General features: G+C 37.2%; 1 protein-coding gene across 9 annotated transcripts in view; it reads left to right on the top strand.

The window, feature by feature from the left end:
* Window positions 1-15,446, top strand: part of EYA4 (EYA transcriptional coactivator and phosphatase 4) — a 142,169-nt gene extending 126,723 nt beyond the window's left edge. For 8 of the 9 annotated variants that reach the window (XM_040060085.2, XM_040060083.2, XM_058419715.1 and 5 more), the window contains 7 exons: window positions 1,283-1,372; window positions 7,401-7,459; window positions 7,566-7,726; window positions 9,848-9,962; window positions 11,696-11,817; window positions 13,110-13,210; window positions 14,814-15,446. In XM_040060085.2, the coding sequence (XP_039916019.1) occupies window positions 1,283-1,372; window positions 7,401-7,459; window positions 7,566-7,726; window positions 9,848-9,962; window positions 11,696-11,817; window positions 13,110-13,210; window positions 14,814-14,894 (729 nt within the window). In that variant the 3' untranslated portion in view covers window positions 14,895-15,446. Of the gene's footprint in view, window positions 1-1,282; window positions 1,373-7,400; window positions 7,460-7,565; window positions 7,727-9,847; window positions 9,963-11,695; window positions 11,818-12,969; window positions 13,071-13,109; window positions 13,211-14,813 lie in introns of all 9 variants that reach the window. The other variant, XM_058419718.1, reaches the window with a different exon arrangement.
* The last annotated feature ends 2,111 nt before the right edge of the window (window positions 15,447-17,557 follow it).

The following is a 17,557-nucleotide window of genomic DNA, read 5'->3' as shown; positions in this document are numbered from 1 at the left end:
TCTGTTCCTGAGCACTGCATTTGTTTTTTGCTTCTGAAAGGTAGTCTAGACTAGTTCAAGGGTCAACAGAAAAATATTTTGTTTCACTGCCAGAGAATTGAATCTAACTTTGGATCATTACAACTATTCTCCCCTTCAAGTATGATTTTTTCATGAGCAAGAGTCAAAGTGTGTCAGTACTTCAGATTTTACCATTAGTTATTAAGTGCTTGAATGCAGAAGCCATATTTTATTTTGTCGTTGCAAAGCCCTGAAATAGTGAGTGTCTGATGCTGGTTGGGAAGGCTTTCATCTTAATGCTAACAAATGATCATTTGAGGTTTTGTGAGATTTTGTTGCTACATGCTGGTGAACATTTAGACTTTAAATCTCAAGGTATTTAAGAAGGGATTTCTGAAAACTTGCTCATGTCAATGAGAGTTTAAATGATGAAATATATATCTTTTTCATATTTTAATGAGAAGAGGACCGCATGTGTTTTAAAAGTCCCCTGCAGTATGTTAAGCATAGAAAAGTTAATGGAACCCCACAAGCTCAGGCAGATGATTAAGGCAATAATCAAATTAATTACTAGGTGTCAGCAAAGCATCCGAGACCATCACTCTAAACCAAATGTAAGGTAACATAAATCTGCTTTACCTCTCTCCTAGCAAATCTAGAAAAGTTGTATTAATTACCTAGCCTTAACTCTGTGCTTAATGCTCTCAGACAGTGTTATTGCAGATTGGTAGATTTGTGGTGTCTTGCTGAGGCAGAGCAATTTGATATTGTGAAAGACGACCTACAAACAAAGGCAACATTTTGAATGTTGAATCCTTATCCAGGGACAAGATTCCTGTGTTTCATCAGCAGTGAAGAGATGATCTGTAGCAAACAACAAATTTATATGCGCTTTCCACAGGAATGTGTGTTCCTACATGCATCTTTTATGAAAAGTACCATCCCTATTTCCAGTCTTCTTTGTACTTGTTTATATTTATATTTATGTATATGTTTATGGCCACCAGGTTTTTTCCTGTCAGTTCAGCCCAGTTGCAAATTGCTTGGCTTTAAAAAATTTGATTTTTCAACTTCCACAGCTCTCTGAATTTTCTCACAAACAGAGGTTCAGCAGGGTCTTTTTATAGAATTATATTAAAATAGCTTAATACTGAAAGGATTTCAGGGAAATTCCTTACAGCGTAAAATTTTCAAAACATTTTATATACATCAATTTTTTTAAGTAATTCTAATATAACTTAGAGGTATGTAATTAAATAACCTTATTTTTTTGTTTTGTAAGGATCCACCCATGGCAGTGACCCTTGGACTGCGAATGGAAGAAATGATTTTTAATCTTGCTGACACACATTTATTTTTTAATGATTTAGAGGTAAGTGTCAAAGGAATGCTAGCACCGGTATTCCTGATTTTTAACTTAGTGGCTTTGTTGTGCATTAGTGTTTATTGTGTGTGACATTTCTGCCTGTGTAGTCTTTGGGTTTGTCGTACTCTAATCAGGGGGAGGTTAGCCAGGTGGCACTGCCTTCCGGGGGCACCAGAGTACTCCTGTGAATCTCAGTGAGAGAGAGAATCTGAAAACTACCCATTTCATTCTTCGTCCTGGAACCATCTTCTTTGGTTTCCATCTATGTAAAGCTGTCTGCTGTCATCTCCAGGATGGTAATATACATGCCTCACATTCTTCTCTTGAAGTTCTCTATATTCATTTGTTTACAAAGGGTGCCCTCATCTGACCAGAAGAGACTGTTCTTCTTTTGACGTATCTGAGCAGCCTTTTGGCGACAGGTTTCTTGTTCAAATATAGAATATTCTTCATTTACTTCAAAGAATGCAACATCAGAGAGCTAGGACTGTGGTAGATGTTCTGATCAGTGATGTCTCTTCCCAAGGTAACCAGGTAACCAATGTATTGTCACAATATATCCAGGGAATATAATTAGGCAATTGGTCAGAAAAGGGAGAGACCTCTTCCTAGGAAGTGCCCTCTGTGGGCAGCTCACCTGTCAGAAGCACGTGGATGGACTCTCACAGGGACACACAGTAGTCTGGGAAGCAGCCTTGTCAGCTGGGCTTCATAGGCCTTTTATTTCAGTCTTCGAGTCTGCATCTGTTAGCACGGACAGTAACAGCCTACAACCATGTGTGTCAAGGCATGGAGTGAAAAACAGTTCTCAAATTAACCTAGGGGCTTTTCAGACCTTCTGCTGGTCTAAAACAATTGTTTCCTTACTCAGAGTAGATCCAAGACTTCCCTCCATGAACTGATACTTGCCATGAATGGGAGTTGGAAGACTTGGAGGTTTTGTTTAGAATCCCAGAGAAAGGTCTCTGGTAAGTGAATAGACAAAATAAAGTGAAATTTTTCCATCCACTGGGATGTTGATTTTGTCTTTTGTTCCTTCATCAAGTAGGCAGTAAAAAAAGCAGAAGGTACCAGTCCGTGGTTGTCTTAGTCATGCCTTGCAAGCCTCATTTATTCTCTGCTCTTTTTAAGTCAAGAAACTGGAATCTACTTCACCCCACACCTGAACTGCACTTCCTCCTTGCAGCAGCAGAAACCTAAGAAAGTAAAGCCCTGGACATGCCTTTCCCAGTGTGTGCTTTATTGCAGTCCTAGTAAGGCATCTCTTGACAATGCAAGTACATTCAGTGGACGTCTCCTTCTGGCACCATGTACCAGGGAGAGATTCCAAATAAATTTTTCAAAGCATTTCTTAAATTTCTTTTTAGCAGACCTTTGCCCCTGCATGTTCAGATTTTACGTGGCGTGAGCAAAATTCAAGCCATTCTGTAGAATCCGATCTTCAATGCTGTGCTGAGTTCAGGTGGAAGAGTTCAGCATAATGGAACTTCGCTGTCTTTCCATACCTCTTTATTCTTGCTTATGGACATTGAAACATCATTCCTTTCTCTTGTTATTTATTTTGTCTGTAGATCACAAGTCCATAGGTGGATCATTATATTTTGGCTAATCTTCATAGGGTGGTTTTAATACACCTCATTCCAGAGCTTGAACAGTTCCAAGTTTTAGATAAATCAAAAAATACTACTTGGGAGCTGTCTTAGATAGTCTCATAAATCAATCAGATTGATTTGATTAAAAGCAATTTATATATGTATTTAATAATTGCAAGCTCTACAAGAAATTTAGTATTTCATGGCCCAGAATTAATCTTATTCTCAAAACCAACTCTCTTACAGAATTACCAAAATTCCGAAGTTCCCATGCGGAAATGAGTAGTATGCATACATTTCGGTATGTGCGAGAAGACCAGCAATTTTCTATCTTCTTAGAAAGTAGGATAAAGTGCCCAAATATGTAGAGGCATCCTTTAATATGCTGATGAATAAACCTGTCTGTTTAAATCTGTTTGTGGAGCAGGTGGCCATTACTGAGTATTGCAGTGCATCTGCATGATGAATGTATAATGAATTCTGAGAATTCCCGGAGTCTGACTTGGGGTCTCTTCCTCATCTCTCCACCTCTCTGTCTTTCTCTCTGTGTCCTCCCCCAGGGGAGCAGAAATGAGTGCTGAGCTGCTCATGATCATGGCCATTGAGACACAAGACCTTCAGTTCTCACTGAAGGAAGTGACATCAGCCTTTATTCTCTAGGCAGATAGATTGCTTATCTGTTCATCATGTCACTTTTTTGATGGTGCCTCAGGTCCCATGCCTTCTGTCTTGCTTCCATCTTCAGCCCACAGTAAACCTCGTGGCTCTGGACATGACGACTGTAAAGTACTACTGAACCGGTATTCCTGTAATATTTGCTCCAGTCACTACATCCTCTAAACTGTCTTTCCCCCCCCCCCGTCTTTCTTGGTTACACACACCACATAGCCGGTTCTAGGAATAATAACCAGGTTATTGAAGTTATCACATAGAAAAATAAAGTTTTCCTTCCTCTATGCAAATCTGTCTCAACTGCAACGACTGCTGATGCAGAAATTCCAATCTGCTGAGACATTCCCTGCTGACCCAGTAACCCATGTTCTAATCAGCCAAGCTGCAGTTTTATTTCAGGCTAGGCTGTTCTCCAGCTATTGCATTCTCAGGGTATAAATTTTAGTTAGCTTGAGAAGTATCGCTTGGGAGGGCAGTTGGTGTTTTGCCATGAAAATAGAGGAGTCTGGTGCTCCAGAAAGTCCATGTGCCTAAACGACATTTAGAGATGGGACTCAGATTTATAATAATAGCCAAACTAAGGCATTCTCTTTCAACCAGGTAAGAACTAAAATTGAGTTTTTCTTCATATCTCAGTATTCATTTTAAGACAGCATTTAGAAATGTCGGTAAGGCCTATTATGCACACAAAAACCCAATTTCTGCAAATTGCAGGTAGTAATTCAGACATGAATCTTCCAACTCCATTATTCCACTCCACTTTTCAGGTCAATGAAGAAAAAACAAAGAGTATTCATTTCAAACAAACTGAATTATATTTCCATTTCTATCATTATCCTATCACAGTTTAAAGGAGATTTTGTCCTTTTTTTTCTCATTAGAAATAGAAATGAGAAATTAAAAATAGGATTTACGTAAGTCTCAGAATTTGGGAGGCAGGTAAAACTACTTTTAACAGAGACTGAACCATGTATTTTAAAAGAGGTTTGCTATAGCTTAAGAAAGCATAGTGCTGCATATCCCCTCATTAAAAAGAGTTTTGTGTTCAGCATGGTAAGTCGGTGTTTTTAATGGATAATGAATTCTTTACTCTTAAATTTTCAGGCCCTAAAAATTGCTTCAAAGAATTGACTGCACTCAGACTAATTTAATAATTTAAATTAGTATTGTTTCAGGCAAATGCTAATATTATACCTAGATTCCTTCCCTGTATTTGATCTACTAGGAATTGTATTTTTATGCATCTTAGTTTTGACGTTGCACTGACAGCCACTGTGACTTGAGCTTAACCAGTACTGTAGCTGATGTGAGAAGTATTTTACCTTAATATTTAAACTGACAGAGAGCTTGCTTTCTTTCCTTCTTTCCCATAGCTGTTCGGCATCATTTAAAAGCAAACTCAGATGTAGTGTTGTGCCACTCAGATGTAGTGTTGAAAAAAAGTAAAGAACTATCTCAAATCTGCTCACACTACCTGCTTTTTTCTATGGCAAGTTTTTTTCCACACCATGTAAGTGAATTTGTAAAAGGTAAAGGTTTAGTTGAAATAGATAAATAAACAAGAAAACAAAGAGAAGACAAGGAGTGATGGGCTCATGAGCTTCTTTGTTGGCCAGAAAATGTGTATTGCCAGGATAGTTAGAGAGGAGGTGACCCATAGATCCAGAGGAGAAGAGGAAGGGGGAAAAGGAGGAAGCTGGAGAGTGCTGTTGGGTTTGATCTCCTATATGACATATATGTTAACTCCTATGTTAACAACCTTCTTGCAGGGACAAGGGGATGAGTAATCAGAAAACTGCATGGTCCCCCTCATCCTGTTCCTGGAGTCAGTCACAGAATCACAATGAATAAACTGTGAGACAAGAAACATTAAACAGCTGAGCCTTTGCCGCCCACTCATATTTAATTTAATAATGAAATTATCACCAAAACAGTTACCAAGAATTTTCAAGGCTGGAACAGTGTAGCTGAAAGGCTTAACAAAATCCAAGCAGCAGCAGACACTCCTTATCCATCAAGGCTTTTGTGTGCCCTCCATTTAATTAGTACACCTTCATATCCACAGGAATAATTTTTAAACTTTTAAACTTAACACTTTCACCAATTCCAGGGATATCTGTGAGGGCGGTTAGGAAGCCATATATTGCCCAGATACTGCAAAAATATAGAATCAGAATTTTTCCCCATAAAGCTTTTTCTCTGGTTTTTGAGTTCTTGTCCTACATTGGGTGAAGCATAGTTGCATCTTTTTCTGGACTGTAAATAATTGATAAGGATAAAGAAATTAATCTTTTATTTCAGCTGCCACTTCCCCTTTACTTTCTCTCTTCATGTGCTATTTACATCCAAAAGTAACTTCTCTAAAATATTCTACAGCTCAAGATAATCTCCTCTGACAGAACTAAAAAATTTTATTTCTCCAGTGAGGGGAAGAATGCTTAATTTCTGTTCCTTGGACACAGCTCTATTATCCTGCCTGAATGGATTAAGCCCGATGAGCAGAGCTTGGCAACTCATTCTTTTAGATTTGACCCAATATTTTAAATTATAATTGCTTGTATGATGCAACGAAATTATGTATTAGAAAATTAAATTCTATGTATTTGTTTTATACAAAATTATTTTCTTTTTTTTTTAACAACTTAGTTCATACGAGTAAAAGTCTCTTAAGTTTGTGTTCATTGCAAAGCAAACAAAGCAGGAAGATGGAATGATAATTCCCTAAATTCACACTCTAGGAACTTGTGGCTTGCACATTTGGAAATCACTCCTCTGTTCAGATTTATTCTTTATCTGTACAATTTGCCATTGTTATGAGACAAAGATTGGAAACTTAGAACGACATACCCCTGCCTGTCACAGAGAGCCTGAATTAAGTGCTGACTTAAATGGACACTGAATTTCAGGTGTGTCCTGGGTTAAGATGTTACTTCAAGAAACTACAGAAAACAATTATATGATGCATGATGCTTGACTTATTAATTTACTTCTGTTTTCACTACAGTTTCTTATCTTTGTGCTGTAACCACTGTGCAGATAAGGATATTTGATAGCTGTCCAATTATAAAACCATCTTGGGAGGGGGAATTCATTTTTCCAATGTACCTCAGTTCCCTCGAGTTGCTTCCATCCCTTCCAAAGCCAGGAAATAATCAAGTTCTGTAGGATTGATGATTATATATGATTTTCCAGCCAAAGGCACTCACATGAATTAATAGAAGAACCTGATAAGTGTCCAAACTACTAAACAAGTTTTGCACCTGTTTAGGTTTTACCATCAATTGCTTTTAGGGAGTGGGAAAATAAGATTAGTGAGACTTTCAAGTATTGGTATACTAGAAAGATTGTGAATGAGACTTAAAATTTTTGTGGCTTTACAATTAAAATAAATTTACTCCTTAAAATCACACCAAAAATGCATATTGCTTTTCTAAAGGTCTGTTCTAGCTAGCGATTTAGGCTGTGTAGGAGTTGAAGGTTGAGTGTACTGTTTCAAGGATGTGGATGGCAGTAAGAAACTGTGGGTGTGCACAGGCTGCCATCTTCTGGTGCAGGCAGTGGCCTGCTCCGGTCATTTCTTCATCTGTACTAATGACTGTGGTGAGCACAGTCATTAGGGTTGGAAAATACCTCTAATAGCACCTAGTCCAACCATTAGCCCAGCCCTCCGTGCTCGCCACTAAACCCATATCCCAGGAATGCTGATTGCACTCTCTTGTAAGATAAATTTGTCATTTGGGTTTGCTTTTTTTTCTTTTTCTTTCTAACAGGAATGTGATCAAGTTCATATAGATGATGTTTCTTCTGATGATAATGGACAAGACCTAAGGTAAGACACAGATTTTTTATTAATTTTTTTCTTTTTAAGATGAAATAATTTGAGCATTTACAGGAATACATTGTATTTATTTTTACTGTATTTTGGGTGTTTGCAGTACCTACAGTTTTGCAACTGATGGCTTCCATGCAGCTGCAAGTAGTGCAAACCTTTGTCTGCCAACAGGTGTAAGAGGAGGGGTTGACTGGATGAGGAAGCTGGCTTTCCGTTACAGAAGAGTAAAAGAGTTGTATAATACTTACAAGAACAACATAGGAGGTGAGTTCAATGATCAAAACCAAATTCAAATACTGATCAGCCTGTGCTGCATGGAGATGAGCTGCCATGCAGGGAAGGAGCCTGGGAAGCCTCCTTCCACAGAGGGAATGGAGAGTGATGTGACTGAACCACGGGCTGTTGAACGCTACTGGCAAAGCCACATGCTGATGTGCAGGGGAAAATGCAGTTGGGAAAGCCAAGCAAGCTTCCATTTAACTTCCACAGAGGCCATTTTCCTCCTTCAGAGCCAGCTAGTCTTACCTTACTGATTTGTTGAACCACTTATTCTATCCCAGATTTACTCTTGTTCTAGGAAAGATATTGCGTAGTTTTACAGCCCAGATTGGCTGTGGATGGCCATTTCCATCCCACATTTTCATGATTTGTCTGGTAACAACACTGTCGCCTAAACTTTCTGCTGGGTACCTGCTGGTCTGTTTTCACCAAGAAAGAAAATGTAAGGATTTTCTTTCATGCAAGAAAATTCTGTCACTGCCATGCCAATAGCCCCTTTTGTTGACTCTGTAGCCTACACAATTTTGTCTCCAATAAGTCAAAATCTCATTTGGAACAAGAACTTTGCTGTTACTGTTTTAATTCACGGACTCACTTATTTCTGCACCAGCAGATTGCAGGCAATCAAGCAGCAGAGCCAAAAGAATCTGTTCTGGAGAGTCCTGTGTGACTTGCAGAGACAGCCAGTCTTCTTCTGAGGAGGGGAATGTGTTAGCTGACCCTCTCAACAGTAGACTGTGAGGAGAGGGAATACTTACAAGTCTTCAATAATAGCTACAGTCACATATTTTCACTCTTCAGTCTCTCCTTACTACAGGATGAAGCAATAGGACCAAAGGGTAGTAATAGAGGGTTGACTTTCACTTCCCCTACTTCACCCTTCATTGGTGTTGTGATTAGAGATTTTATGTATTATTAGTTCTTGAAACAGTGTTAACCAAAACTTTACTGGGTTTTCTTATATCTCCTGATGCATCTAAGCTTCTAAAGCAGCTGCATTCCACAACCCCTTTAACACCGACAAGAGAACAAGTCCAAGAGCACAGCACAAGGAAACACACTGAGAGGAACAAAACATTGCAAAAGGAGTGCAGATATGTGGTGCACTGGGGCTAAGATTTTTATTGTCTCCCATGTATCCTACATCTGAAATATAAGCCATCCTTAAAGGGCAAGTGTCTTCATTTGTCCTCCACATCTTAGCCTTTTTAATAATCTTATTAGCTCATATGTATCTGTTTATTTCAAAAGAGCTGCTAGAAAGTATCGGAAGGCAAGATTAATCCATGTATTTTTAGGTTATTTCACTTCTGATTTTCGAAGACAGTCATCATCTCTTGTTGGGAACATAGGGTGTGAAAGAGAAGAGGGATACTAACGGTCAGGAAGCCTATTTCCCTCCTCTTCCATGACCAAATCTACATTTAAAATACCTTGGTTCCAACAAATTCATGTCTCAACGTTCAATAGGCTGGGTATTTTTTAAATGTCTGACAATTTATACACAAAAAGAGATTTTGAGGACTAACTTTTAAGACTAACTGTGATATGAGAACATAAGATGTGCAGCCATTTCAGGCTGTAAATGCTGTCAAAAGAACCAACTACAACAGGACAGGAAGAGCAAGCCACCAGCAAACAAATATATTTCCATATGTGTAGCCTGAGGTTCACACTATATGCAGAGTCATGAGCAGGGCAGTTTTAAGCAGGTACTACAAAGGCTAGTTTATTCCAAAATGTCTTCTTCATCTCTGATCCCAATGACATGGATCTCCTTGTCACTGCCTCTGATAATTTGAGAATAACATATGTGGGAGGAGCTGGTTTAAAAAACTTGTGTTTCTGAAAGGAATACTTTGAAATGCAGTCTGATATATAAAGAAATTCAACTGATTATTATTATTATCTGAAATAGTATCTGACATTCCTTGATACAGTGAAGTAAAAATGCAACTGAAGATTTCCTGATTGTTGAAGACTGTAGATTTTGTCTTTGATTTTTTTTTTTTCAAGTTGTAATGGAATTTAAAATAGAAACAATAACCATAAACCGTTTCTCATACAGAATTTAATTCTATTTTTCTAACTTTTCTTACATAAAAGGTCTCCTGGGTCCTGCTAAAAGAGATGCATGGTTGCAATTAAGAGCAGAAATTGAAGCTCTGACAGACTCCTGGCTAACAAATGCACTTAAATCATTATCAATTATCAGCACAAGGTATGTATCTGACTCTGCTGTAGAAAAAGTTTCCAGACATGTAATGGATATTCTTGTACATTTTAGATTAAAAAAATTAGAGCCTTTAAAGAACACAACAGGTCTACCATGACTTTTGAATAGGACACAGGAAAACTGGAACGTGGTTTCTTTTATCCTGATTCCAGCATTTACTAAAGATAGTATGAAATGTCTTCTCAAATGTGTGTACATTGAAAGCATATTGTACAATTCTGAGACAGCTTTTAATTTATTACCTTGTGGACAGCATTCTCTGACTCCACAGCTCTCTGTGCTGTCCTTCAATGTTTGTGCCTATTCACAGTGCTACATAAAGACTGTATAGATACCAGAATATAAGGGCTTTTTTCTTATGTCCTTCCAAGCAAACCAGTATATCTTAGAATAAATCTTCAGTTTTCATAAGAGGGAAAATCTCTTTTAACCGACTTAAAAGTCTGAGTTCCCAATATTGAGACATAAAATGTATTGTTCCTCTGAAACAATAAAACTGTGAACCCTGCTGCTACTTAATAAGCCATGCAATATGTGTCTCACCAGAAATCCTAAAAAACCTTGGTTTTAAACCACAAAAAAGAACATCATTAAGTCATCTTGCTTTCTGAACATGTCTGGGAAGAGATTCAGTGTCAAGTGGAAACAAACTTGGAAAGACACAAAAACCTTAATTTCAACATAACGACTCTTGCAATATGCTTATCTCTTAATTGTTTAATTAACAATGTGTGAAGCACTTCAGGAGAATAAAGTAACAAATTTGTGTAAGCTGTTGTGTTTAGCTCTGCGTTTCTTTCTGAACTGTTAGTCTTCAGAGATACTTTTGGTAATGAAAGCCAGTTGAGCATTGGTGGATGAGTCTGCAAACCTGTTATCCTTCACTCAGGATTGTTAAATAATAGTCTTTGGTCATGTCTTCAAAGAACTGTACAACCGTAAAACTTCAGAAGCTACCTGTGAGGCAGCTAAACATTACTGACATGTTACTAACAGGAAATTGAGACACATAATGGTGAAAATAGCAGCCTCTCGGGGCTTCCTTGGAATTTGTGGAAATGCCAGAGGGAAAACTCAGAATTATTTACTTTCAACTCCATGCCCACACCATGGTCATGCTCACGTTCCAGCCTGTGAGTGCCTAAAGTAGATCAGCTCTGAGTTCTCCATTCAAGTTTTCATCCTCACCATTCAATGGCAGCTTATTAACGTGATCATTCTTATCTCATCCTCTCTTTAGAGATATTTTTACTCTTGAAACATGAAGAAAGCCATGCCATTGTGGAGAAATATGTAGATAAAAGACAGATTAAAGAGCAATAAAATATGATTTTGCATTCTCTTAACTCTTTTATTTTGCTGGTAGCTATTGACAGTTAATTGCCAGCATGAAAATTATGTTTTCAAAGCATTCAAATACCTTGTTTTGGATGCTGTTGGTGGTCTTAGATGTCTGTATTTTATCAGACCCATCTTCAAAGACCTGGTTTTTATAAACCGGTGTGGAATATTTCCTACAAATCAGGCCTACAAATTTTTAAAGGATTTCACCACGGGTTTTATGTAAATTTTCTGTAAATGGTGGTGCTGAGCAGCTATACCGTGTGAATGAAAGTAAATGTTGAGGGATCCTTAATATGCCCTCCACTGGTTCACCTCATCAACATTGGAGTACTGTTTTAAAACTATTTAAACCTAAACTATTTCTCTCATTTTAGGAGTAATTGTGTAAACGTGTTGGTAACAACAACCCAGCTTATCCCAGCACTTGCAAAAGTTTTGCTATACAGTTTAGGAGGAGCTTTTCCTATCGAAAATATATACAGTGCAACCAAAATAGGTAAGAAAATTATTCTTTCATCTATTCTGACTACACTGCATTACCAGTTTTATGTTTTTTCCAGTAATGGATGTATTCCAAAACACTCCCCTGACACTTAGCAATTTTAGTTATAAGATTTAGGCACTGCATATGTTTAGATGTGTTTATGTCAAAGAATTCCAAATTCACCTTATTTTCAATGGTGCCTAAATGGATAGAGATGCCTCAGAAACTCCCCAGTATGGTGCAGGGGGGAAAAAAAAAAATCTTGCAGAAAGGAATGAAGAAATGTTTTTTGTGAATTCCAATATGAGCAGAAATTCTGTTAAATTCTGCTCTGACCTTCAGCTCCGTGCAAGCCAGGCCACTGCTTCACAAACCTTTTCCTGAGGGACAGTATGTCAGTGATGGGAATGGCAGCTGTTACTAACAGAACCTGTGTTGCTGGGTAACAAAAGGGCACATTCCCCATTCTGTTCACAACTCTGTGCCTTTCGTACATTGTGGTTTAGAAAGGTATGGTTTATGGAAATTGCATCCAAAAATGTAAACCAAGAGAAGCTGTCATTCCTGTGAAATGTGATGCAACATACAATGACTGATAATTTTGCAGATTTTACCAATCATCAATTCAGGAATGCTTAATTTCTGTACCTACAACAACCTTACAGCATGGAATGTGTCTTCATTGACAAAAGCATTGCAATATATTTCCTAAAGTATTTTCACAAGAGAAAAAGCGGTGCATATTCTAGCAGTGTCAGGCAAAACTATTGTCTCAGTCATCATTTGATAAAGGTTTTTCCTTACTACATCATTCATTGCAGATACATTAGAATTAAAATACCTACTTTCCTTGTAAGAATATTATTACAATAATGAGTAAATATTTAAATTCAATTATTCATTCACTAACCTATTCATTTTTGCAGTGCTGATAATTCCTTTATCTTAATGGCTTTCCTGTAATGATTAAGAGATCTAGTTTTACCTGAAACATCTTAGTGTCACTAAGGGAATCCATTGCTTCTTACCAGATTTGGTTCTTAATCCCAAGGCTGGGAACTTTTTAAAAGTAGTGGTAGCAATGTCTTACCACTGCAAAAATCCTCTGTGAGGCTTCACCATAACTCACTTGATAGTTTGAATAAATAGTGCATTGTTTTTCAGGCAAAGAGAGCTGTTTTGAGCGTATAGTGTCCAGATTTGGCACTAACATAACTTATGTTGTGATTGGAGATGGCCGAGATGAGGAACATGCAGCTAATCAGGTAACTTCACTCTGAACTCTTATCTCATTTATCTTCCAGGAAAAGAAAGTTGCTTTGAACGAATAATGCAAAGGTTTGGCAGAAAAGTAGTATATGTTGTAATTGGGGATGGTGTAGAAGAAGAACAGGCAGCAAAAAAGGTAACCTGTCTTCTGAAATGTTGGTGTGATACATAGCTACTAATGCAGGCCTTCCTGTTTGCATTTCTGTCACTGTTGCACAAAATGATGAATAATTTCAGCTCACAGATGCAAGCCAACAAGAGCATAATGAGATCAACACTTAAGAATAAAATGAACCATTTGGATTCTAGCATTTGCTTCACTTCACTTTGGAAAGAGAAAAAAACAAAAATTAAAACAGATGGAAAAATAATGCAGCAAAAATGTCTGACAAACTTCAGGCAAATTAAAAGATAAACAGAAGATATAGGAAGGGTTATGATATGATGGCTGGTTGATGTTTTTCTTAAAATGCTGAAATTTGGGATGTTTCAAGAGAAGTGTTACAGAGAATGTGGAAAACATATAAAGGACTGTGCAATTTTTTTCCTAAGGTAAATCCATAGTTTACTGGAGCAAATATGATAAAAAAATAATTTGCTCAAAGAAAGACATATCTGCTAAGGTAAAAAGAACACAATGTAGAGATTGTGCACCAAATCTGTGTTTCCAAAGAAGAACTGTTTCCTACTTTCCTCATTATGATAATTCAAGTCTAATTTCAGCAGAAAAGTTTTAATGTTCAGAAACAGATCAAATCAGTAATTTGTGCCATGCTTCCCAGTATAACCCCTGGAAGTGTGAAGAAATTGAATTTTTTTGCGTCACAATATCTGTACAGGACCAGTTATGTAAATCTTGTGCTAGGAGAAGCAAAATAAAATATGCTCTTAGCATTGTAGTTGGAGTGGAAACAAAATGGAAATAACCAAAATGCTCATTCCAAATGGTTCCTTAATATAGGTACAGTACTGGTGATGGGTTCTTTATAATTTTTGCTAAAAAGTGGTGGTTGGATTGTGTGTTTTCTGGTTGGGCATGCTTTTTCCTTAACATTGGCTATATTGCATGGATAGATGTAGAATTCAGAGAGATGGATGAATATAGCACATTTCAAATAGATCTAAACACAACATGGAATTATGGGTATTTTTTTCTGTTCTGATGAATTATTGAAGGAGAATAGTGCATATACCTGCATCTCTCACAGACGCTGATGCTTTCTGCAACAGAAATTATTTTTTCTTAAACTAGAAATACATTATTTTCTTATCCAAAGAGATGTCTTTTTCCACCTGGATGGAGAAAAAATGTAATTCATCTCTGTTTTGAAGTGTTGAGTACTCAAGAAGCATCTTTTCATGGAAGTCTTCCAGTCCTTTAAATGATGATTCAGTATTTTGCAGTCAAATAAGTGGAACATCAAAGGATTTCCTATTAATGCTCCTTTGTATGGGCTTGCATGCGAACAATAACCAAGTAGCTCTTGCTAAGTAACAGGCATTTTCCAAAGAAACTATTAAGAAAGGTTATCACCTAATAATTTTAACTTCAGTTGAGCTACTAAGCTCAGATCTGTTTTGGTCTGATTTTTGTCAGTACTTGAATAGCAAAAATCAATCCAGAAACACAGTGGTGTAAGATAGGTGCTGGCAATCTCTAACTATCCTTGTGTGTCATATGCCGCCCCATGTCACAGTGTTCATCTTTCCTGACCTTTTCCCTCCTCTAACAAACACAGCACAACATGCCTTTCTGGAGGATATCCAGTCATTCGGACCTCTTGGCTCTCCATCAAGCACTGGAACTAGAGTATTTGTAACTATGTACTAAAGCTGGTGATCCTTTTATATATATATATATATTTCAAGTACACTGAATTTTTATGTGTGATTCAATGCCTCTGGCTTTACACATATGAATTGTCTTAAGAAGGGAAGAAATATTTGGAATTAAAAATTCCAAATTGAAGAATTCAGATTGCTGAATGAAGTTAAAGCATTAGTGCTACGTAAGAAAGCTCTATGGTCTTATATATGCAACGTTTCTAAATGAATTAAAACTGTGGAGGTTGCTGGTACACACCAAGTGAGCCCTGACAGGAGTGAACAATGGACTCAAACTGGCAAAGCACCAAAACGCATTTTCCAGCCAACAAGGTGGTGTTCAACAACATTCCTCAAAATGGGATATATTCTCAGCACTGAGGTTTGAACCAGACTTTAGCCTACCTAACCCAAAAATCTGAATTGGAATGCACTCAGACTGTATAATGATAATCCTGTCTAGACCTGTAATATGTGTAAATTATTGATGAAAATAATTTACTGTGACTTTATTAGCAGCTGATTTTGGAAGTGGATGCAATTTTTCTTTCTTGTTTTTCAGGGGAGGGGGAAGGGGGAGGTGCAGGGGAGGGAAAGGGTTATATAATATTGTCTCTTTTATAAGTTTGGCAAACAGAATGTGCATATGATGTGTTGTGCCTTAAAGAGATGACTGTGTTTGTGTGTTTTAATGTAATTTTGGTTAAAAACTATGTAGATAAACAAAAAAAAAAAACCTTTGTGATAATTTTTGACATGACCAAATTTGAAATTTAAAGAAATCAAAGAGCAGGGCTGCAACAAAGAATTTAAGTATTTGTTGCAGTGAGAAAAAATAATAAAGGAGAGTTTGTGTTTTTATTTGGATTCTGAATAATTCCACTGAATTTTTGAGAAAAGTTAAGAATATATTGGGAGGTTGATACTGGGGACCGCTATCTGGAAAAGTAAAAGAAGAAATAGTGTTCAACACCTTCAGCATCATTTCTTGATTCTCCTGCAAGAGAACTAAGAGCCACATTCATTAATTACCGAGTCCACTGAAAGATATACGAGTGCATCTGCTGGGTATAACAGAACCAAGTTCCATCCAGCAGACGAAGTGTTCAGCTGGCAGGTGAAACTGTGGAGTTAATCCCAGATGGGGAATAAAACACAAGTTCATTAGGAATGAAAATTTACTAAAGAAGCTTTCATCAGTCAGATGTGGAAATGATGCTACATTTAGCATATTCAGGATCAGCACAAGCTGCTGAAATTGCTGGCTTGATTACATTGGCCGTTTCAGGAGAATAGTCCACTTTGGTAAAGAAAACAGCATTTTGATAGCTTTTCCATTCTGTTCCACATTTTCGTGTATTTTGTTTTAGATCAGAATGATTTTTCTCATCCATTTTTGATTGCTCAACAAAATTACACAGTGACAACCCTAAATGTTTTTGAATCAGAAATTTCAGTACATGTCAGGCCTCTGAGGAGAGGATAGAGAGGTGATTTTCATGAAGAAACATTGAGAAATATATCACCTTAATTTCCGTAATTTCTATTAAAAGTTACGGTCCATGCAGCAATAATTATCTTGCAAGTTTTGAACGTGCTACCTTTCAGCTATGGAAAATGAGCAGGATCCATATTGCACACAGGGCCCTTAATGTTCATTGTGCAGCCTGAGCACTCTGAAACAGCAGCAAGTGGTTCATCTCTCATGGCAGAAGATGGAAACTACTTTTACAATTTTTAACACTCTGTGCAGAGACACCTGAGGCTGCGTGTGCGCTGACCCCGTGAAGAGGTATGTGCAAGAGAAGATGTTACAGGCAAACTCCAGGATGTCTGCATGAGCACAGCAGTCAGCACTGAGGTGGAAATCTTCCCTCTTTGTGCTCTTAAGCCACTATATGCCATAGTTACCAGGTAGTAACTTTGTTCATTTAAACTTTGTGGAGGTTTTAATAAAGTTACTTGGTAGGTGAAAGCCTGGAGCTGCTGCAAGTCCAAGGTGAAACTCCTCTATAAATTCATAAAAATTGATTTCTTTGCTGTGTTGGAATTGGATATACAAGTCACCACAAAACAAACTAACAATTTTTTATCACTGGGCAGTTTAAAGCCATCACATGAGACTCACCACGTATGAAATCACTGTAGACTAGATAGATATTTGGGTGATAGATCTGTGTGTCCAAAACACAAAAAATTATGCATACCTTCTTTGTATTTTCAGTACCTGGGAATATATGCCATAAAAATCTGTAATACAGCCTTTTGTAGTTTTTCAGGTGGGAAAAAAGTGTTTCTACTGGAATGAGAAAGAACTTCAAAGTCCTTCTCAAGTTCCAGCATTACATAAAAAATCTCAATGTAAAAGACATGACAAAACAAAAAATTTGTATGGATAACTAGCTTTTTTCCTTCTTCTTCTTCTTTCTTCTTTCTTTTTTTCTTTTTTTTTTTTTTTTTTTTTGACATGTCATAGTGTTATTTAAATGCATGAAGTAATGTTATTTCTCAGGTTATTGGTTCAGTTTTTCAGAGTTCTTTTCCTAATCAGATGTAAGAACAAAATGTAGCCCAGCAACAGCTGTTGTTTTTTGTTAAAGGTTTTCAGTGCCTTCATTGGAGTGGTGCTTAGCTTTCTGTGGCAGATATGGCTCAATTA

The sequence above is a fragment of the Hirundo rustica genome, chromosome 3 (assembly GCF_015227805.2).
Source record: "Hirundo rustica isolate bHirRus1 chromosome 3, bHirRus1.pri.v3, whole genome shotgun sequence".
NCBI lineage: Eukaryota > Metazoa > Chordata > Aves > Passeriformes > Hirundinidae > Hirundo > Hirundo rustica.
Note: the sequence above shows the minus strand (reverse complement) of the source record. Positions and strands in the feature narration are given on the sequence as shown.